The sequence below is a fragment of the Rhinopithecus roxellana genome, chromosome 5 (genome assembly GCF_007565055.1).
Source record: "Rhinopithecus roxellana isolate Shanxi Qingling chromosome 5, ASM756505v1, whole genome shotgun sequence".
In the NCBI taxonomy this organism is placed as follows: Eukaryota; Metazoa; Chordata; class Mammalia; order Primates; family Cercopithecidae; genus Rhinopithecus; species Rhinopithecus roxellana.
Genome location: NC_044553.1, coordinates 30,090,333 through 30,112,563, shown reverse-complemented (window position 1 = coordinate 30,112,563; position 22,231 = coordinate 30,090,333). Strand labels below are relative to the sequence as shown.

At 38.4% G+C, this 22,231-nt stretch overlaps 1 protein-coding gene across 1 annotated transcript in view; it reads left to right on the top strand.

The window, feature by feature from the left end:
- The window catches only part of UBR1 (ubiquitin protein ligase E3 component n-recognin 1), a 161,211-nt gene that overhangs the window by 76,398 nt on the left and 62,582 nt on the right, over positions 1-22,231 (top strand). The window contains exons 21-29 of the mRNA XM_010383779.2: positions 2,382-2,506; positions 4,635-4,687; positions 5,792-5,894; positions 7,004-7,052; positions 7,450-7,604; positions 9,609-9,708; positions 11,047-11,147; positions 15,274-15,360; positions 16,635-16,816. Of these exons, the coding sequence (XP_010382081.1) occupies positions 2,382-2,506; positions 4,635-4,687; positions 5,792-5,894; positions 7,004-7,052; positions 7,450-7,604; positions 9,609-9,708; positions 11,047-11,147; positions 15,274-15,360; positions 16,635-16,816 (955 nt within the window). The remainder of the gene's footprint in view (positions 1-2,381; positions 2,507-4,634; positions 4,688-5,791; positions 5,895-7,003; positions 7,053-7,449; positions 7,605-9,608; positions 9,709-11,046; positions 11,148-15,273; positions 15,361-16,634; positions 16,817-22,231) is intronic.

The window sequence follows — 22,231 nt, the reverse complement described above, 5'->3', positions numbered from 1 at the left end:
TAAATGTTTTGACTAATTTGGAGGTCATTTAGTGCTAAAATTTTTATATATATTATAGGTCTAAGTAAAATGTATTTTCATTGTGTCATTCTGTTTAATAATTTTGTGCAAATATTGGTCATACTTAGCTTTGTTAAGGTTACTTAGAGAAAAGAAAAAGAGTGTTCTTTGCCAGAAATCATGTCTATCGAGTTATGACATTGACCCATAGAAATGTGTCTTATAATTCAGTTGAGATTAATATAAATAATCAGTGCAGAAACACTACATTCTAACCTATTAAATACAAATATATGCTATGTCATAGTCTGTGTTGATTTTACCAGCTGGTACATTCATTACCATCATTTTGTTCTTTTTTTTTTTGTTTTTTTGAGACAAAGTCTCGCTCTGTTGCCCAGACTGGAGTGCAGTGGTGCGATCTCAACTCACTGCAACCTCCGCCTCCTGGATTCAAGCGATTCTTCTGCCTCAGCATCCTGGGTAGCTGGGACCACAGGCATGTGCCACTATGCCTGGCCAATATTTGTACCTTTTTTTTTTTTTTTTTTTTTTTTTTTTAAGTAGAGACAAGAGTTCACCATATTGGCCAGGCTGGTCTTGAACTCCTGACCTGATGATCCACCTGCCTTGTCCTCCTAAAGTGCTGGGATTACAGGCGTGAGCCACTGCGCCTGGCTATCATCTTGTTCTTGATCTCATTCTGGCTTTTGTTATTTACTTTACTGCACCAAACACTGTTTGGTTTGAATAGTTCTTTAGCTGGGGATTCTAGCAGTTACGTAAGTCTGTAAACATGGGTTCATTTTTACTTATTGTTTGTCAGAGAGCTAGTTGCTAGACTAGCTACATGTTTCAGCAGAAAGGGTAGTAAGCCTTTATTGCTGAGTGAGACTTAAACCTTCCAGGCTACTAACTCTTCCTGTCCAGAATATGCCAGTTAGAAGCAGATGGGAAAAAATGGGCAAATTAAGAATGTGTAAAATATTTTAAAATTGATTATATACTTTTTCAAATTATGAAAACTCAAGGGAAATTTTTACATTTGTCCTTAGAGTACTATATGAAGAATTCCAATATTGTAGTATAATTTTGCTGTTTTATTTTTACTGTTTTATTATTCCTACTGTTATTTTACTATTATTGTGTTTGCCCAAATTTATTGTTTTTTTCTCTTGTGATTTGATTTTTAGTTAATACTTGCTCTGTTCCTGAGTGTACGTTTGTTACTTTCAGGAGTCAACAGTTTTGTTTAAAAAATTATATTTCTGATCTATAGTGGAAAATCATTAAGAAACAGAAAAATATTTGGATTTAAAATCAGGAGCTCTAGTCTTGGCCTTGCTACCAGCTTTCAAGAGCATGCAGTTGCATTCTTTGGGCCTCAGATTCCTGATTTGTAAAATGTGGAGGTAACCTACATGATCTCCAAGGTATCTTCTAGCACTAAAATTCTAGGGGATACTGTTTTTGGTGAAAAGTTATGAAAATTACAAAATGCTTTACAAATGTAAAGAGGAATGAATGTGTTGGAAACGAATTCACTTGACAAAAAGTCTTACTTTGGCAAATTTGTAGAATTCATCAAATCTCTTAGGCAAGGGGTTTCTTTGTAACCCTCTTGTAGATATCATAGGACTTCGTACAGATACTGTAGTGTTGAAAATCAGTGGTGACATAAGGCCATATATGGTAAGCTTTCTTGAGGCAGTGGGAATTAGATGCTATTGACACCAGTGAAGTTCTCCTACTTATTTTAGCTATTTTCTCTCTTCATTTGGCAGTTTATTGTGATGAAAAATGGAAATCTGACCTTGTGGGCATTTTCACAACACCAGTCATTCTTAATATGTATTACTGTTTTGTCATTTAACACATAAAGACATTTTAAAGTATTTTGTTTTTCAGTTTTCACTTTGTTCTTTGTTAAATAACAGGTAGAGACAAAATTGAGAAAGATCTTGAAAGAAAAGCTATTCAGTGATGGCCACTGCTCATTCAGATGCCATCAGCCATGTGTTCTGGGTTAGAAACACATGCTAATTTATTTGAGGGGCCTTGTTTATAATGTGTGAGTATGTGTATGTGTATGTATACATGTGTGTATGTATACATATGTGTATGTATATGTATGTGTGTTTGTGTGTATGTGTCTAAGCAAGCTAAGACAAGGCCTGGATTCTCCTTCAGGTCACAGTTTTCTGCCTCTGTCTTTCAACATAGATTCTTGTTCAGATGCGAGAACACATTCAAATAACTTTTGCCCCTCTCTCACAGACTTAATTTAATGCAATGTTCTGTGTGTAAGTGCCTCTGATGGGGAGAGATTTAAATAGAAAACAATTATTCTACTTTTTTTTGTTTTAAATTGTTTGAACTAGGTGAGCGTTATGTACCTGGAGTGGGAAATGTGACCAAAGAAGAGGTCACAATGAGAGAAATTATTCACTTGCTTTGCATTGAACCTATGCCACACAGTGCCATTGCCAAAAATTTACCTGAGAATGTAAGTCTGATTTTGATTTTATCTCTGTTTACCTCAAGATGGGGTAGATTTTTCTTTTTCTTTAATTGGAAACTACTTCAAAATTTTAGGCAAAAAGTCCTATATTATTACCTTATAGATGTAAACCAATCACCTTCATCCTTTAGTGGTATAAATTTTAATTCTGGGAGAAACTCCTTTACTTTTTGTTTACTTTAAAATAAAGATTACTCCAGAGGAAAAAAGGGAACTTCCTGAGATACTGGGACTGGGTGGTGTGTTAATCTGGGTCTTCTGAGAAGCAGATCTTGTGACAAAACATTAAGATTTTTATTAAAGACAATGGATCTGGGAACGAAAAGGGGAGTCATCAGGTTCTGATGCAAACCTGATTCCCAGTGAAATAAAGAGGGAAGGAAAGTTAAATAGAAGCATCCCAGACTGCTGGGCTTCAATGGCCTTTCCATCTGTTGCTTCCCATGTCTCCCAGAATGAGCTTGCCTGAGTATCTCTGCCTTGCTCATTGTCTGGGAATGACTGGTGAGAAGCTTGGCCTTGGTTTCACCAGAGCACAGCAGTTGAGGCACGTGGTCATTTACTTCCTGTAATTAGATGTCTGCAAAGTGCATTCACATGACCATGACCGCCACAGGTGGTATTTGTGTTTTTGTATATACAGATACTGTGGTAATAGTCCTACAGATTATGAGTCTGATATTTTTTCCCTCTGAGATTTGAATATGAATTAGAAAAATGTTTCTTAAAAAATAATTATACTTACCTGTGCTGTCAAGACTTTCCAAAGAGGTAGAATAGGGATATATGTATACGTGTGTGTGTATATGTGCGTGTATATATATGTGTGTGTGTGTGTGTGTATATACACAATATATATACATTTTTTTTTTTCCTTGAGACGAAGTCTTGCTCTGTCACCCAGGCTGGAGTGCAGTGGCACAATCTTGGCTCACTGCAACCTCCGTCTCCCGGGTTCAAGCGATCCTCTTGCCTCAGCCTCCCGAGTAGCTGGGATTACAGGTGCGTGCCACCACACCTGGCTAATTTTTGTATTTTTAGTAGAGATGGGATTTCACCATATTGGCCAGGCTGGTCTGGAACTCCTGACCTCAAGTGATCCACCCGCCTTGGCCTCCCAAAGTGCTGGAATTACAGGTGTGAGCCACAACGTCCGGCCAAGGAATAAATATGAAAATATATATATATTTATATATTTAGACGGCGTCTCGATCTGTTGCCCAGGCTGGAGTGCAGTGCTGCCATCTTGGCTAACTGTAACCTCCGCCTCCCATGTTCAAGTGATTCTCCTGCCTCAGCCTCCTGAGTAGCTAGGACTGCAGGCGTGCATCACCAAGCCCGGCTAATTTTTGTATTTTTAGTAGAGACGGAGTTTCACTATGTCGGCCAGGCTGGCCTTGAACTCCTGACCTCATGATCTACCCATCTCAGCCTCCCAAAGTGCTGGGATTAATGGTGTGAGCCACTGCACCTGGCTAAGTATATATATTTTTAAGGAAGTTTATATTTCTTATCTTTACAAGACTGCAGGAATCTGAGCTTACTGTAGTAGTTTGACTGGGTCCTTATCTTAATTTTAAATGGCTTTGTAAAAAAATAGTGTTCCCTGTTTAAGGAAAAGATCAGGTCAATCAGAAAAAAACTTACTATATTTGCAGAAAGTAGATTAGGACATCTAGACATGTGTATTGCTATAGATTACTAGTTGGAGCTCATTAATTTTGTTACCTTGGTTTTAGGGATTAGTATAGCATGGGCATGTACATAAATGATGGGGGTAATGAATATACTACATAAAGAAGAGCTTCTTTTCTTTGAAGTATTGGTAATACTGTGTGTGTATGCCGTAGATGTATGTGTGTACTTGTACACACATATGAAAGCAAACTTAGATAACCTTTCTTAAGCAGTTTATACATACATCTTATCTCCTACGAAGTTGGTCTCCCAAAACATAGATAATTGGTTTTAGACCTAATTTTTTAATAGTGGAAATTGAACTTTTAATTATTTACAAAGTACTTCAGAGATGCAGTTGAAAATTTATTTCACTTCACAATGAAGTGGAAGTCATTATATGAAGGTAAAAATGACAAAAATATTGTTTCAACAGGAAAATAATGAAACTGGCTTAGAGAATGTCATAAACAAAGTGGCCACATTTAAGTAAGTGCTTAATATTTATGTTTATTCTAAAAGGTAGATTGATCTTTGTTCTTGTACTTTGGATACTTTGTAGAAGCTCTGAAGTTCTTAGCTGAACTCCCAAGAATAAGAATGGAATATAGATTAGAAAGGGTGACAATGAGGGGCTCACAGTAGACACTTAGCACCTGTTTGTTGAAAAAAATGAGTGGTTTTGGCAAGTGAATAAGAAATACTCATTTATGATATTAGATGATTTATTTAGATAGTAAGTAAATGAACTTTTCTGATACTCTCTTTCCCATTAATCTGAACCCATGATTTCATTTATTCCATAAAATTTTATATGCTAATTTTGGATTTTTCTCTAGTAGAATTAAAACTATTTTATAATATTTTCATTTGAGTATATAAAATGGAAATAAAAATTTGATTGTATTAATCTTTGAAATTTGAAAAATCGATGCTGATAGTGAATTTCTACTTGTTGCAGTATTGTGTTTACAGATACATTACTAGTTTCAAATAACTTTTAAAATAGGGTATAGCTTTTCTTATGATCTAGTAATGTTCATTGAAATATTCGACTTAGAGATTGGATAGAAACCAAAAGCTATTTAATGTTTAGAACAAATATGGAGTACTCCTTTTGACCTTAATGATCTTCCTTGTAGTACTATATAAAGGATTCAGTACTACGTTTTCATTTGCAAATTACTAAGGTTATGATGTCTTCCTACTGTTTTAGATATGACCTTAGACAGTGAAGTGCCTAAGGTCAATGAAATGTTCTTTAGTTGAACCGACAACCTTTAGGCATCACAGACTCTTAAATCTCTAAGAAGGTTTAGAGATAGGGCATGGTATCATTTCTAGATAGTATAAAACAAACTTCTCCAGATTTGTTGGAATTTCATTATTATAAAACAACTTAGCTGTTATCAGGCTTTGTGTTCACAATGTAGGTTTTTAGTTTTATTATTGGAATGGAATTTTTCATAAGCTAAATGAGACATAATTTTTTTCTGTATATTTGACCTCTAGATTAATTTTTAGGTTTTTATTTTGTCTGTATTTTATACTTCAAGAACACTGCAGTTCATCTTTTATATTCCATCTATTTAGGAAACCAGGTGTATCAGGCCATGGAGTTTATGAACTAAAAGATGAATCATTGAAAGACTTCAATATGTACTTTTATCATTACTCCAAAACCCAGCATAGCAAGGTAGAAAAAAGTATCCTTTTCAGTAAATAAACCTAAATGCTTTATGCTTTCTAACTCCACAGAAAATTTTCTTCTTTTTCTATAGTTTCATGCTGGTTCTTATTAATAGAGGGCATTATGTCACCCAAGAATTAAAATTGAATCAATAATGTTATTTAGTATACAGGCAATATTCAGATTTTCCTGATTATACTACATATGTCCTTAATAGCTCTCTTGGGAAGAGGATTCAATCAAGCATCATGGACTTCATCATTACACCCTCATTTGATCGTCGTATTTCTTTAGTCTTTTTTTTTTTTTTGAAACGGAGCCTCACTCTGTTGTCCAGGCTGGAATGTAGTTGCACGATCTCAGCTCACTGCAGCCTCCACTTCCTAGGTTCAAGTGATTCTCCTGCCTCAGCCTCCTGAGTAGCTGGGACTACAGGCACATGCCATCATGCTTGGCTAATTTTTGCATTTTTAGTAGAGACGGGGTTTCACCATGTTATCCAGGCTGGTCTCAAACTCGTGACATCGAATGATCCACCCACCTTGGCCTCCCAACATCCTGGGATTACAGGCGTGAGCCACCTCGCCCAGCCAATAGTCTCCTTTAATTTAGAAGATAATTCTTTTGCATCTCTTTCTTTCATAGCATCAGCATTTCTATAGAATACCAAATAGATTCAACTTAAAACAGTTTTTGGCAAGAATACTATGTAAGTGATACATTGCATCCCATTATTAGGCACATATGTCCTTTTGTCCCATGAAGTATCATGTTAAGTTTGATCATGTTAAGTTAAGGTAATGTCTGGCTTTGTCCTTATAAAGTAAATACTTTACAGCCCATAGCACAGTACCCTGTACATAATAGGTACTGAGTAAATATTTTCAGTAGAAAATAATGGAGACTAAGTTTTTGACCAGGGATATTCCTCATCTATTTTGCATTAGTTTTCTCTAGAACACCATTTTGTTTCTAGGACAAAGAGGCATTTGAATACATGCTTCAGTATATAAAGTATTTTAATAGGTGGTTGGGTCTTTCCTGATTGCTTTAAAGTATTTCATTTGTTTCATGCTTGCGAAGCAGTGTATTTAATGATAGATTTTTTTTTATAGGCTGAACATATGCAAAAGAAAAGGCGAAAACAAGAAAACAAAGATGAAGGTAAAAAGTGAGATTCTGAATTGACTCATTTTGATTATTTTCTGTGGTTTTGTATCAGCAAAGCATATAGTTTTTTGTTTTTGTTGGTCTTTGAGAGTGGGCAGCTCAAGGAAGTGCAAAGAGCTTTTTGTTTCTTATTCACATATTAAGATATGGTATATATCAGTAGTGACTGAATTTAAAATTGATAGCAAATGTAGTTCATTTTGGGTGACTGATATAGTACTTACATTACACTTAACATTGATATTTTCAGTACTGGAAAGGTAGCAAAAAAGCATGTGTTGTTTTGCATGTAACCTATTATTTTTTGACATTTGCAATTTAGTATGTAGGATAACCCAAATAAAAATGTACCTGTTTGTCTCTTTCCCCATCCATTCCCCACCTCCTATAGCATTGCCACCACCACCTCCTCCTGAATTCTGCCCTGCTTTCAGCAAAGTGATTAACCTTCTCAACTGTGATGTCATGATGTACATTCTCAGGACCGTATTTGAGCGGGCAATAGACACAGATTCTAACTTGTGGACTGAAGGAATGCTCCAAATGGTTTGTTTACCTGAAATATTTTCTCTACATCAAGTCCTAGAGTTCTTGGGGATCTGGAGAAGATCTCAGGTCTAACTTCAGTTGGAACCACATCTAGAGCACTGGAAATGTGGGGGTCATTAAAAATAGCTTACAGACAGCACAAATTTTTAGTGATATGTTCTTGTGTTTTTAGCATCCTTACTCTTGGGAACCATTTCTGTTTAATAAAACCCATGGAAACAAAAACAGGTGTACTTATGCTAATAAATTGACATGTTGTTATTGTGTCATGATTTTTAATTTTACTTGAATTATAAGGAGACAGTATAATAAAGATTTGAAGATAGGTCTAGACTTCAGTCTTGGGTTTCTCCACTTCCTATTTAAGGAGCAAATAATAATTTTCTCATTAGTAAAATGGATAAAAGTGTAATTATTCATAGAGGTAGGAGAATTAGCTAATGTGAAAGCAGCTCTTTTTCCTTGTTACTGTTATAGATAAATACATGTTACTTAATTATGCCACGTCATGGTAGTTGTAACACCATGTTTATTTATACCTGCCTAATTCTTTTCCTTTGAGTATTGTTGGTCTACAAGTTCTAAATGCTGTCATTACCCTATGTGTACCTCAATTTTTGTTATAACACTGATAAATACATTCTCTAGTAAATTTCAAACTGTAGAGCTATGTTTGAAATCAAGTTAAAATTTCTCTCACTGAGTCCCAGTATGCTATATAGGACATAAGCATTGTTAAAGTTTTGTATATTCTGGAAATCATTGCACATTAGCACATATAGATCTACTTATTCTTGATAGCTGCATAGTCCATCATATGGATATAATGTGTTTAAGTAGTCTCCTATTAATAGACATTCAGGTATTTCTAGGTCTTTACTGTAACAAAGAACAATAAAAAGTACATTCTTATACAAATGTTTTTGCATACTTAAGGGAGTGTATTTGTCATACTAATTCCTAGTAGTTGGTATATGGCTTTACATTTTTGGTAGATGTTTTCAAATTGGCCTCCAAAAATGTTGTACCAGTTTACTTTCCCTTCACCAGTATGGTCAAAAGTGCTTACTTCCCAATACCTATGCCAGCTCTATATTTTATTAAACACCAAAATTTTTGCCACTGTAATAGGTGAAAAATAGGATGATCTTGTTTCAACTCATTTTTCTCTAAGCGAGGTTGAACTTTTTTTTTTTTTTTTTTGAGATGGAGTTTCACTCTAGTCACCCAGGCTGGAGTAGGCTGGAGTGCAGTGACACAATCTTGGCTCACTGCAACTTCCGCCTCCGGGTTCAAGCTATTCTCCTGCCTCAGCCTCCCAAGCAACTGGGATTACAAGCGCCCATTACCATGCCCGACTCATTTTGTATTTTTAGTAGAGACGATGTTTCACCATGTTGACCAGGCTGGTCACGAACTCCTGACCTCAGGTGATCCACCTGCCCTGACCTCCCAAAGTGCTGGGATTACAAGCGTGAGCCACCAGCGCCGGGCCAGGTTGAACATTTTTCTTATGTGTATTCATCATTTCTCTTTCTGTAAACTGCTTAATGTGAACTGCTGAAACCTTTGTGTGTTTTTTACCTATCAGCTTTCTTATTTGTATACTTCTACTTAAAATAGATTTACCTTGCTAGGCATGGTGGCCCATACCTGTAATTGCAGCACTTCGGGAAGCTGAAGCAGGAGGATCACTTGAGCACAGGAGTTTAAGACCAGCCTGGCCAACATAGTGAGACGCGGTCTATTACCTCCCGCCCCCCGAAAAAAAATTAGTTGTGCGTGGTGGTGTGCACCTCTAGTCCCCGGCCACTCAGGAGGCTGAGGCAGGAGGATCACTTGACCCGAAGAGCTTAAGGCTGTAGTAAGCTAGGATTGCCCCACTGCCCTCCAGCCTGGGTGACAGAGTGAGACCAGTCTCTGAAAAAAATAAAAATTAAATTAAAAATATGTTTACCTGAAGAAGCTCAATTTTAAAGATCTCTTATTTTCCTCCTTCAGGCTTTTCATATTCTGGCATTGGGTTTACTAGAAGAGAAGCAACAGCTTCAGAAAGCTCCTGAAGAAGAAGTGACATTTGACTTTCATCATAAGGCTTCAAGTATGTTTGAGTATCGCTCTTCAACACGTTTGTCATTGAAAGTTTAGATCTTGAGGAGTTTTAGTTTGTCAAACCTGAAAGTTTATATCTTACAGAGTTTTAATCTGTCAGTCCTTAAAACATAAGTAACCCTGAAATAATTTTTTTTCCCTAGCATTCTTAGTTTGTAACTAATATTTTCAAGTATACTAATATATTTTTAAATCCCTTACTGTAGTCTTTACTACAGTCTTTTTACTACATGATCTCCCCACTGTTTTTTTTTTTTTTTGGTTGCATATATTGGTGTTTTTTTACTTTAATTCCTTATCTCAGTATTATCAAATATTTGCTGCTGTGTCAACCATAGCATTCATGTGACATGTCTTAATAAGATATTAATGTTTCTGAATTTTAAATGGTAGAAATCTGAATGATAATGTATTCATTTTGCATTGTATTCAACTTGGAAGAAAAGGATAGTTTTAAATTAGATTTCTAATAAATGCTACCTGATTAAGATAGTTTTTTCAAAGCACATTCCAGGCATGTTGATTATAAAAACAATAGGAGACAAATGTTTTCTGTTTACATGCTGTATTCTTTAGATCCCTGAAGACATCAAAAACCTATTCAGTTTATGGATATGACATCCCCCACTTCAATATTTTTGGCAATTTTGTTTCTCATTAAGCACTTTTGCTTAGATGTTGAGTAAAGCAGAGAAAAGACCAGAGACAGATATTTAGGGTAGCTTTCACTTAGCAGTGCCAGTAAAAGATGTAAGAGAGAGACTTAAACTCATTTTTAAATTTAGTAGGTCATGTCATTATAACCCAGTACTTCATATAATTGCAGATTTGTTCATTGAAAAATTAATGTAGTTAAGGGATTGATTCGCAAACCTTGGTTATCAATGTAAATAACAGTAACTAGAAATTGTAATTTGTACATAATTATGAGGACATAATTGACCCTCCATATCTGTGGGTTCCATATCTAGGGATTCAACCAGTCACAGATTGAAAATATTCAGAGGGAAAAAGGAAAGGGTGGTTGTCACTGTGCTGAACATGTACAGACATTTTTTTTCTTGTCATTATTCCCAAAACAATATTATCTAACAACTATTTACATAGCATTTACATTGTGTTAGACATTATAAGTAGTCTAGAGATGATTTAAAGCATACAGAAGCATGTGTATAGATTTCATGAAAATATTACACCATTTTATGTAAGGGAATTGAGCATTAGTGGATTTTGGTGTCCATAGGGGTCCTGAAACCAATTCCCTGAGGATACCAAGAGATGACTATATGTATTTATTTATGATGTGTGATTTTGTGTTTTAAAAAAGGATTGGGAAGTTCAGCCATGAATATACAAATGCTTTTGGAAAAACTCAAAGGAATTCCCCAGTTAGAAGGCCAGAAGGACATGATAACGTGGATACTTCAGGTAAACTAGAAAAGTAAAGTGATCATATCTTGGTTTAAATATTTAAGAATTCTCTGCTTGCCTCCAAAATTAAACCGCTGTACCATTGTAGCCATTTACTACTGGTTTTCACAATCACTGATTCTTCATGTTAATAATTCTATTTTCCTATATTTTAGTGTAGTTTTAAAAATAAGCTAAGATTTATTCTTTTTTTTTTTTTGCCATTATTTAGTCACCTTTACTGAATACCTACCATGTGCCATGCTCATTTATAGATTTCTAGATGGAACAAGATAGACAAGGTGCTCACTATCCTAGAACATATACTGTAGTTGAGGGACAGACATTAAACAAATAAATAAACAAGAAAATATCAGGGTAATTCAATAGATGAGTAAGGGGTTACTTTGGGTAATTAGGGAAGGCCTCTCTCAAAATACGGCATTAGAGCTAAGACCTGAATGACATGGAGTCAGTCTTAGAAGAGTCTGGAAGAGTACTCCAGAAAGAGGGAACAGCAGTGCAAAAGCTCTGTGGTGGCCAGAAAGAAGACCAGTATGGCTGGAACATAATGGGTGAGGGATGGAAAAGTAGGCAGTGAGGTCAGAGGGGCAGCCGGGGGCCAGATCTTGTAGGTCCTTATAAGTCAGCATAAAGTGATAATTTTTTAGCACAATGGGAAGATACTGGCGGATTTTAAGTGACCTAATCTATATTTGTACAAGATGGTGTTGACTGCTGTGGAATAAATGGATTATGGGGAATAGGCATAGAAGTAAGGAAACTGTTAGGAGACTGTTGCAGTAATCTTGATGTGAAATAAGCATGACCTAGGCTAAGATGCAGATAGTAAGAATCTGAACTGATTAAGGTGTATCTTTTTTTTTTTTTTTGAGACGGAGTGTCTCTCTGTCGCCCAGGCTGGAGTGCAGTGGCATGATCTCAGCTCACTGCAAGCTCCGCCTCCTGGGTTCACGCCATTCTCCTGCCTCGGCCTCCCGAGTACCACAGGCGCCTGCCACCTCACTCAGCTATTTTTTTGTATTTTTTTTTTAGTAGAGACGGGGTTTCACCATGTTAGCCAGGATGGTCTCGATCTCCTGACCTCGTGATCCGTCCGTCTCGGCCTCCCAAAGTACTGAGATTACAGGCTTGAGCCACTGCGCCTGGCCGATTAAGGTATATCTTGACGGTATATGAAGATAGAATCTGTAGTACTTGCTCATCAGTCTGATGGGAGGGATGAAGGAAATGAAGAAATCAAAGATGAGGCTGGGCACGGTGGCTAATCCCAGCACTTTGGGAGGCCAAGACGGACAGATCACCTGAGGTCAGGAGTTCGAGACCAGACTGGCCAACATGGTGAAACCTCATCTCTACTAAAAATACAAAAATTAGCCAGGCGTGGTGGTGCACGCCTGTAGTCCCAGCTACTCGGGAGGCTGAGGCAGGAGAATCGCTTCAACCAGGGAGGTGGAGATTGCGGTGAGCCGAGATCGCACCGCTGCACTCCAGTCTGGGTGACAGAACAAGAATCTGTCTCAGAAAAAAGGAAATCAAAAATGACTCCTGGATTTGGTTCTTGAGCTATTGAGTAGACAGCATTGCCTTTGGAGACAAGTGAATTAAATAAGCAGGGGAGAGAGACGCCAGGAATGTTACTTGAATGGAAAACCTCCACATAGAAGCATGAAACTGGCTGGGTGCGGTGGCTCACGCCTGTAATCCCAGAACTTTGGGAGGCCAGCATGGGTGGACCACGAGATCAGTAGTTCAAGACCAGCCTGGCCAAGATGGCAAAACCTCGTTTCTACTAAAACTACCAAAAAAAAAAAAAAAAAATTAGCTGGGCATGGTGGCAGGCGCCTGTAATCCCAGCTACTCAGGAGGCTGAGGCAGGAGAATTGCCTGAACTCGGGGGGCGGAAGTTGCAGTGAGCCAAGATCGCGCCCCTGCACTCTAGCCTGGACGACAGAGTGAGACTCTGTCTCAAAAAAAAAAAAAAAAAAAAAAAACAAACAAACAAACAACATGAAACCAGGATTATGGAGCTTCTGCACTCATTGCATTCATTAAGATATTCTGATGTTTATTACTAAATATTGTTTTGATAATTAGAATGTATAGAGTAGTTATTTTTCACATTCTTGTCAATTGGAAATCTTGGTACTGATTTATACTTTCAGCTATAAGAGGGCAGCTCTTTTTACTACTTAATTAGAAACAGTCCTTAAGCATGATGTAACGATGTAACTATAAGATAATGATATTATTAAAATTCTTCTTGAAGTAGATTTTATGAATATTTAGTATTTGTGTCAAACTAGCCAATATTATTTTAAGATATAAAATCAAACGAAAGTAGGTAACTATTAAGAAAGTCAGTTGAGGTACCATTTAGTTCAATGTTCATATCCCATAGAGATGGTGCTATGAATTGCAGATCTAGTCCTGAAAATTCGTTTTCAATTAGAATACTAAATTTTATTATCAAAATATGTAAAAGCATACATATCTGCTGTTAAAAACATTAGATACTCTATCCAGATGGTCGATTTAAAGCTATGTTGTAAGTGTTCATCTTGGGAAATTTTTCCTCATGAGACCAAGGTTCCTTCAAAATATAAATAAATTTTACTGGGCACAGTGACTCATACCTATAGTTCCAGCACTTTGGGAAGCCAAGGTGGGTGGCTTGCTTGAACCTAGAAGTTCAAGACCAGTCTGGACAATGTGGCAAAAACTCCATCTCTACAAAAAATATAAAAATTAGCCAAGGATATGGTGGTGTGTGCCTCTAGTCCCAGCTACTTGAGAAGCTGAGGTGAGAAGATGGCATGAGCCTGGGAGACAGAGGTTGCAAGTGAGCCAAGATTGTGCCGCTGCACTCCAGCCTGGACAACAGAGTGAAACTCTGACAAATGAATGAATTAATGCATTAATGAATGAATTAATGAATGTATTCATGCTGAAACCATGACCTTTGTTAATAAGAATGAGGCAGTTCTGTGTAAGCTGTTGAGGAAATGTCTCCGAAGATAGGCTGGGTACGATGGCTCACGCCTTTAATCCCAGCGCAGGCCCAGGCGGGTAGATCACAAGGTCAGGAGATCGAGACCATCCTGGCTAACACGGTGAAACCCCGTCTCTACTAAAAATACAAAAATTAGCCAGGCGTTGTGGTGGGCGCCTGTAGTCCCAGCTACTCAGGAGGCTGAGGCAGGAGAATGGCATGAACCCCGGAGGCGTAGCTTGCAGTGAGCCAACATCGCGCCACTGTGCTCCAGCCTGGTTGACAGAGCAAGACTCTGTTAAAAAAAAAAGAAAAAGAAAAAGAAATGTCCCTGAAGATAAATGATTGAGTGAAAAGAGGATGTGTGAAACAGTATGTATGGTAGCATCTCTTTTTATGAAAATAGATGTAAATATAAAAATTATATATTCTGATAGAGCTGTTGCAATCAGGGAGAGGAGGATTTTACTTTCCATTTTGTATCTTTGTCTTTTTTTTTTTTTTTTTTGAGACAGGATCTCGCTCTGTCACCTAGGCTGGAGTGCAGTGGCACGATCTCAGCTCATTGCAACCTCCATTTCCCGGGTTCAAGCGATTCTCCTACCTCAGCCTCCCAAGTAGCTGGCATCACAGGCATGGGTCACCACGCCTGACTAATTTTTGTATTTTTAGTAGAGACAGGATTTTGCTATGTTGGCCAGGCTGGTCTCTAACTCCTGACCTCAGGTGATCCACCCTCCTTGGCCTCCCAAAGTGCTGAGATTACCCCGCCTCTGCCTCCAAAAGAGTAGTCACCATTTTGTGTCTTTGTTTTTATGTGTTTTTGCACAAAAATGTTATTTCAAATTAAAAAAATTTTTGTTTCCTGACAAATCTCTTGAAAGCTAATAGAGGCATCCCTCCAGCCTACTGAATCAGCTGATTGTGCTACCAGTGGCCTCCTCAGCTGAATTGCTCATTGACCAGGGGAGGTGTTTGTCACAGAGTCACTTTTTTTCTTCATATATTGAAATAGTTTTAAGTGAAAGACATTTGGAGATATGACGCCAAAATTAAATTAGTGGACGTTTCTGTTCCTGGTCAGTCTAACGGTCTAACTAACTCTTTTAACGTTTCATCTGTTTTTCACAGATGTTTGACACAGTGAAGCGATTAAGAGAAAAATCTTGTTTAATTGTAGCAACCACATCAGGATCAGAATCTGTTAAAAATGATGAGGTATGACACTGTAATAACACTGTAGTAATGGTGACATTCATCTCTATCTCTGAACTTTACTGGTGTAAGGGAGCTGCTGCTTTTTTGTCAGGAGAAACCTGTTTATTGTATAAAGTACATGAGATCTGTTCATCTTTTATTCATTATGTTTCTATATTGTGGGGATTAATGGTACGTGACAATGCAGTATAATTTTTGTATTTTGCAAAAACAGGAGAAATTGGTATATAGTAGAGCTCTATTAGAAATACCATATTTTGGCTGAGCGCGTGTGGCTCACTCCTGTAAGCTCTTTGGGAGGCGGAGGTGGGTAGATTCCTTGAGGTCAGGAGTTCAAGACCAGCCTGGCCAATATGGCAAAACCCTGTCTCTAATAAAAATACAAAAATTAGCCCAATGTGGTGGCATGCTCATGTAGTCCCAGCTGCTCAGGAGGCTGAGGCACGAAAATCACTTGAACCCTGGAGGTAGAGGTTGTAGTCAGCCAAGATCACGCTACTGCATTCCAGCCTGGGTGACAGAGCACGTTTCCATCTCAAAAACAAAAAACTGAAATACCATATTTTATTAGCTTTTAATATATTTTTAGTGACTTAAATTGGGTTATGTCTCACAATAAATGACTTTCATCAACAGCATTTTTTAGAGAAATATAAGATAGTGGTACATCTTAGATTCAATGAAATGCAATAATATTTGTGTTATTTCTATAATACAGTGAATCAGGTTTTGATGATTCTAATATTTATGTTATTAGAATAATACTATTTGTGGTTATTACATGTTCTTCCTAAAAGTAAAACACACTGGATGTAAATTTGAATAGAAATTTAAAATGCACCAAATGTATCTCAGTAATATTGTTAAAGTTAAAAAAGTTGTTAAAGTTCTCATTTTTAACAGTGCATTTAGAAGTAACTGTTAGAAATCAAGATTATTTAAATTGTCAGTGATTAAGTGATTGACAAATGATTTTGAAATTTTGTTTTATCCAATTTTATTTCTTAATGTACCTGCACTGAGTATAAAAGGCAGTTAATTGGATATTTAAGGTTCTTAGCTTTTTACAGTAAATTATTTAAATAACTAAAGGAATAATTAGTGTGTGATGTCATGCAGCCTGTAATGCTAATTTTGAAACATTAAACTGAATCCAGGATGTAAGGGGTAATCAGAGTTTCAGAATCTTATTCTAAGGAATTTTGCCATCCAAACAGCGTATATAAATTTTTAACAGTGGATCTTACCTAAATTTGTCATTTCTTAATACCCAGATTACTCATGATAAAGAAAAAGCAGAACGAAAAAGAAAAGCTGAAGCTGCTAGGCTACATCGCCAGAAGATCATGGCTCAGATGTCTGCCTTACAGAAAAACTTCATTGAAACTCATAAACTCATGTATGACAATACATCAGAAATGCCTGGGAAAGAAGACTCTATTATGGAGGAAGAGAGGTAAAATAAAGCAAACCCAATAATTACCAACTCAATTTTTGGAGGAAAAGTTAAATAGTCACTTTAAATTATGCTTTCCTAAAATGTATTTTGTGGCAAGAGAAATTCAACTATTTTCATTCTAGAAAGGTCAGAGTGAAGACTCTTAAGGTACTTATTGAATGTAATTTTACATTGAGTGCATTGAGTGTGCAGTAAAGTTATGTTAGGAACCTTTATGCACAAAAACCCATTATTTTGTATGCATTAGCACTTTTAGGTACACATTTACACATCAGTTCACTTATTTCACGTTGTTATTTCTAATAAAAATGACTGCAGCTATTGCATACTGGAAACAAATTCTTTGCCTGAAAAAGGTGGCTTATGCGAGTTTTTCTTTTTTTCTTAAAGAGAAGAAAGACATTGCCTATAACTACAGGTATGGATAGTACCTTGGAATTGGAATCAGTAAATCTGGTTTTCTGAGTTCTGACTGTGGTATGCTCTTAGAGAAATTGGTTAATTTTCTGAGCTGTGCTGTCTAGGCTATTATACAGTGAGAAAAGGGAGGAGAAATAATAATGTTACTTTGAAAAGCATTCCAAGAAATTTAAAATACTGGAAGTACCCGCTTTGGCCCTTTTTTAAGACAAGCTTTCACTGCTGTTTAAAACAATATGTGTTGTGGGCTGTGAGCAGTGGCTAACGCCTGTAATCCCAACACTTTGGGAGGCCGAGGCGGGTGGATCACCTGAGGTCAGGAGTTCGAGACCAGCCTGGCCAACAGGCAAAACCACATCTCTACTGAAAATACAAAAATTAGCTGGGAGTCCCAGCTACTTGGGAGGCTGAGGCACGAGAATCGCCTGAACTTGGGAGCCAGAGGTTGTAGGGAGCAGAGATTATGCCACTGCACTCCAGCTTGGGCAACAGAGCAAGACTCTTTCTCAAAAAAAAAAAAAAAATGTTGTGGATACTTTTAGAAAATTGTGCTTTTGGAATAATAGTAGGCACATTACATCCTATCTGATCTGTATCTTTAGTCTTGAAGCTGAGTATGCTAACAAGGACCATAAAGAATAATGATTATATTAGTGATTAAAAATAAAAAGATACGAAGGTATGCTTTCCTTGGCTGACTATATTGTAATAAAACTGGAAATTTTTTTTTTTTTTTTTTTGTGATGGAGTCTCGCTCTGTCACCCAGGCTGGAGTGCGGTGGCCGGATCTCAGCTCACTGCAAGCTCCGCCTCCCGGGTTCCCGCCATTCTCCTGCCTCCGCCTCCCAAGTAGCTGGGACTACAGGCGCCCGCCTCGTCGCCCGGCTAGTTTTTTGTATTCTTTAGTAGAGACGGGGTTTCACCGTATTAGCCAGGGTGGTCTCGATCTCCTGACCTTGTGATCCGCCCGTCTCGGCCTCCCAAAGTGCTGGGATTGCAGGCTTGAGCCACCGCACCCGGCCAAAACTGGAAATTTTAAATGACAAGCCAAAGTCCCATCTCTAGATACTGTGTATTAACAACATACTATTTAGAAATAGAAAGAAACTATTGACGATAAAATAAGAAGGTGTAAGTAAAGGTGTACTCAGAGTTCATTTATGGACTTAATGCTTTCATTATTTATTTTTATTGCCTGATTGATTGGACATGTGATTTTTTAATGTGTTCTTATTGAAAACAATTTAAATAATGCAGGAAGTCCCCCTTTGACCATCTTTGCATTACTGAGCTTTATCCACACATAACCATGATTACAAATTACCACTGTTCTTAGACCTCTTTCTATGCATTTATGAACATGAGTACATGAAGAAATAGTGAGGCTTGTTTCGTGTTTTCTAGTGGTTTTTCTTTTTTAACCATACATTTTGTCTGCAGCTTGCTGTTTCAATGTCTTAGGAATCTTTGGATATCAGTACGTATCACTCTATAGTGTAGATTCTACATCATTGTTTATGACTGCTGCATAGTGGTCTCTCATGTGGTTATATAGTAGTTTATTTATCTGACTTTAGACATTTAGGTTGCTTCTAATTTTTCCTTATTACAGTTAATGGGAACCTTTTTGTATGTGTCTTCTTGTGCAACTGTGCAAGTACTTAGTCAAGGAGTCCAGTAAGGGAAAGGGCTGAGTTAAAATTTTTATAGATGTGGCCACATTTCCATCCAGAGTGGTTTTACCAGTTTCTGCTCCTGATAGTGTATATAGGTGCCCAGTTTACTTTGTTCTCACCAATACTTAACTATTTTCAGTACTTGAAAACATGTGATGTTATTAAAATTACAGATTTGTGCCAATCTGGCTGAATTTCCCCAGTTGCTAGTTAGTACCAGGTAGAGCATCTTCTCATATGATTATTCACTGACCTTTTACATTTTATCCTCTGGGAATTGCCTATTATTATTCTTTGCCCATCTCTATTGGGTGCTTTGCTCTTGTCTTATTGACTTATATAAATCTTAAAATTAATACTTAACTTTGTTACATATGTTTCCCATATTTTGTCCCTGTTTCTTTAACCTTAATTATGGGGTTTAGCCATAGAGAAGTATGCAGTGTTGATAAAGACAAATTTATCAGTCTTTTAGAGTTTTAACTTTTTGTATTAATATTTTGTTTAAGAAAGCCTTTCCTATCCCAAAGTCTCAAATATATTCTCTCATATTTTTTTAAACCCCCTTTTTTTCTTTTTTTCTTTTTTTTTAAGAGATGGAGTCTCACTGTGTTGCCCAGGCTAGAATGCAGTGGCTCTTCACAGGGATAATTATGATGCACTACAGCCTGAAACTCCTGGGCTCAAGTGATCCTCCTGCCTTACCCTCCTGAGTAGCTGGGACTACAGACGTGTATCACCACACCCAGCCAAAATTTTAATTACATAGTTTTACACACACACACGAGATGGAATCTTGCTTTGTCACCTAGACTGGAGTACAGTGGTTTGATCTTGGCTCACTGCAACTTCCACCTCCTGGGTTCAAGCGATTCTCCTGCCTCCACTTCCTGAGTAGCTGGGATTACAGGGGCCTGCCACCACACCTGGCTAATTTTGTTGTTGTTGTTGTTGTATTTTTAGAGAGATGGTGTTTCACCATGTTGGCCAGGTTGGTCTCGAACTCCTGGCCTCAAATGATCTTCCCACCTCAGCCTCCCAGAGTGCTGGACTTACAGGCGTGAGCTATTGTGCCTGACCAAATTACATAGGTACATTAATAATTTTCCTCTTGAAAGCTGAATGTCAGAGATAAAGCTAAAGTTCCATCTGAGCACCAGCCCAAATCCTGGACTTCTTTCTGCTCCTTAGAGGTTCTCTGGTTATAAGTTTTATGTGTATCTGCCAGAATTTTTCCTATGTTATTAATACAAATATATGTAGCCACAGAAATTATAACATGTCATTCAGCCTTTGGTTTTATTTACATTAATAGTATTATGTACATATCACTCTACAACTTCCCATTTTCACTCTGTATTATGTCTTGGAAATCTATGTTTGTTCTTATATACAAAACGAGCTCAGCATTTTTCAGTCTTGGCATTTACGCAGCTGTTTTTTTTTTTCATGCAGTATTGTCCTGTGAATTGTGGGACTGCATCCTGTGCCCACTAGTACCTTGTGACAATCAATAAGTAAACCTTTCATAATTTATTGCTAGATGCCTCCTAGGAGATGGTTCCACATAATTACCACCTTTTAAAAACTGCAGAGTAGGCCAGTTGTGGTGACTTACGCCTATAATCCCAGCACTTTGGGAGGCCAAGGCAGGCAGATCACGAGGTCAGGAATTTGAGACCAGCCTGGCCAACATAGTGAAACTCCGTCTCTACTAAAAATACAAAAAAATTAGCTGGGCATGGTGGCAGGCGCCTGTAATCTCAGCTACTTGGGAGGCCGAGGCAAGGAGAATCACTTGAACCTGGGAGGCGGAGGTTGCAGTGAGCTGAGATCGCGCCACTGCACTCCAGCCTGGCAACAGTGCAAGACTCTGTCTCAAACAAAACAACAAAACAAAAAGCTGCAGAGTATTGTCTGTTAGGTAAGTTCATTTATAATGATGATGAGTATTTATTTATTGTTCAGTGATATACCATAGTTCAGGGAGCTTCTTGCACAGAGACAATATTGCAGAGTAGTTCAGAGCGTAGACTGTGAGCCTAGATTACCTGGATTAAATCCTGGCTCTGCTACATACTATTAAGGAGTCATTGGGTGAGTCTCTTATTGTCACTAGGCCTCAGTTTCTTCATCTGAAAAGTGGAAATGTCACAGGATCCTTAGGGTGTTGCTTTTCCAGCTAGAAACCTCTGTGGCCAGTGGCACCTTTGCCAGAATTTTGCTCAGTCTCTCTGGGCTCATCCTGCCTACTTGACCCAGCAGGCTGCACTTGGCTCACACTGCCAGCCTGGATCCCATGCCTGCCAAGGGTGAGCCAGGTGTGGAGTGACCAGGGGTGCATGAGCGGGCACCTGCAGGGTCCAGCCACTGTGCACAGCCAGGCACGCCAGCTGCTGCGGCAGGGCAGGCACCTCTCAGCACTGGGACAGGGGCCAGCTCTGTGCAAGCCTGCACCTGGATCATATGCACCAGCAGCTTCTGCTGTGGGGACTCGTGTCTGGACAATGGGAATGTGGTAGCACCTGGAAGCTCAGAGATGCCAGAGACTGCAAAGCCCCAAAGAGAATGTCACAGCCCTGGCTCAGGGAGCCCCTAGGTCTGGGCTCCCTGAAGGACCACAGCTTATCTCTCCTTGTCACCTGCAATATGGCAAGTGGTAGATGTGGGCATTTCAGCCCTGTTTGTGTTACTAGCTCTTTCAGTCCTGCCATTTGGTGGTTCCTGAGTTCTTGTCCTGCATCCAGGAAGAATGAGGTACACAGACAACTGGAGGGTGAGCAAGGTGGAGAGCTTTATTAAGCAACAGAACAGCTCTCTAGGGACCCGAAGTGGGTAGCTCTTTCTGCAGGCAGGTCATCCCAGTGAGTGTCCAGCACTCAGTGGAGAGGAGATCCAAAATGGGTATTGCCTTTCCACAGGCAGGTCATTCCAGTGAGTCAGGAGACTTGAATTGGGTCGCTCCTTCCTGCAACTGGTAGTCCCCATGTGAGTCTGGCTGAGTCTGGGGTTTTTATGGGCTTCAGAAGGGAGAAAATGCGTGCTGATTGGTCCATAGACAGACCTGGAGAAAGCACCATAAATTCTCACTCCAGGTTGTGGACTCCACCTGTAACTGACATACCGGTCCCCAGGCTTCAGGCCATTCCTGGTTTGAAGGTGGGACTTCACTGGGGACCCACTCCTTTCTGCCCAGGAACCTGTCTTCCTCCTGCTACCATCAACATGTCATCCACAACTCCCTGGCTGTTTGTGCCAAGGGGCATCTGCAGGCCCATGCTGAGCCACCTGTTTCCCCTTGGCCTTTCTTCCATGC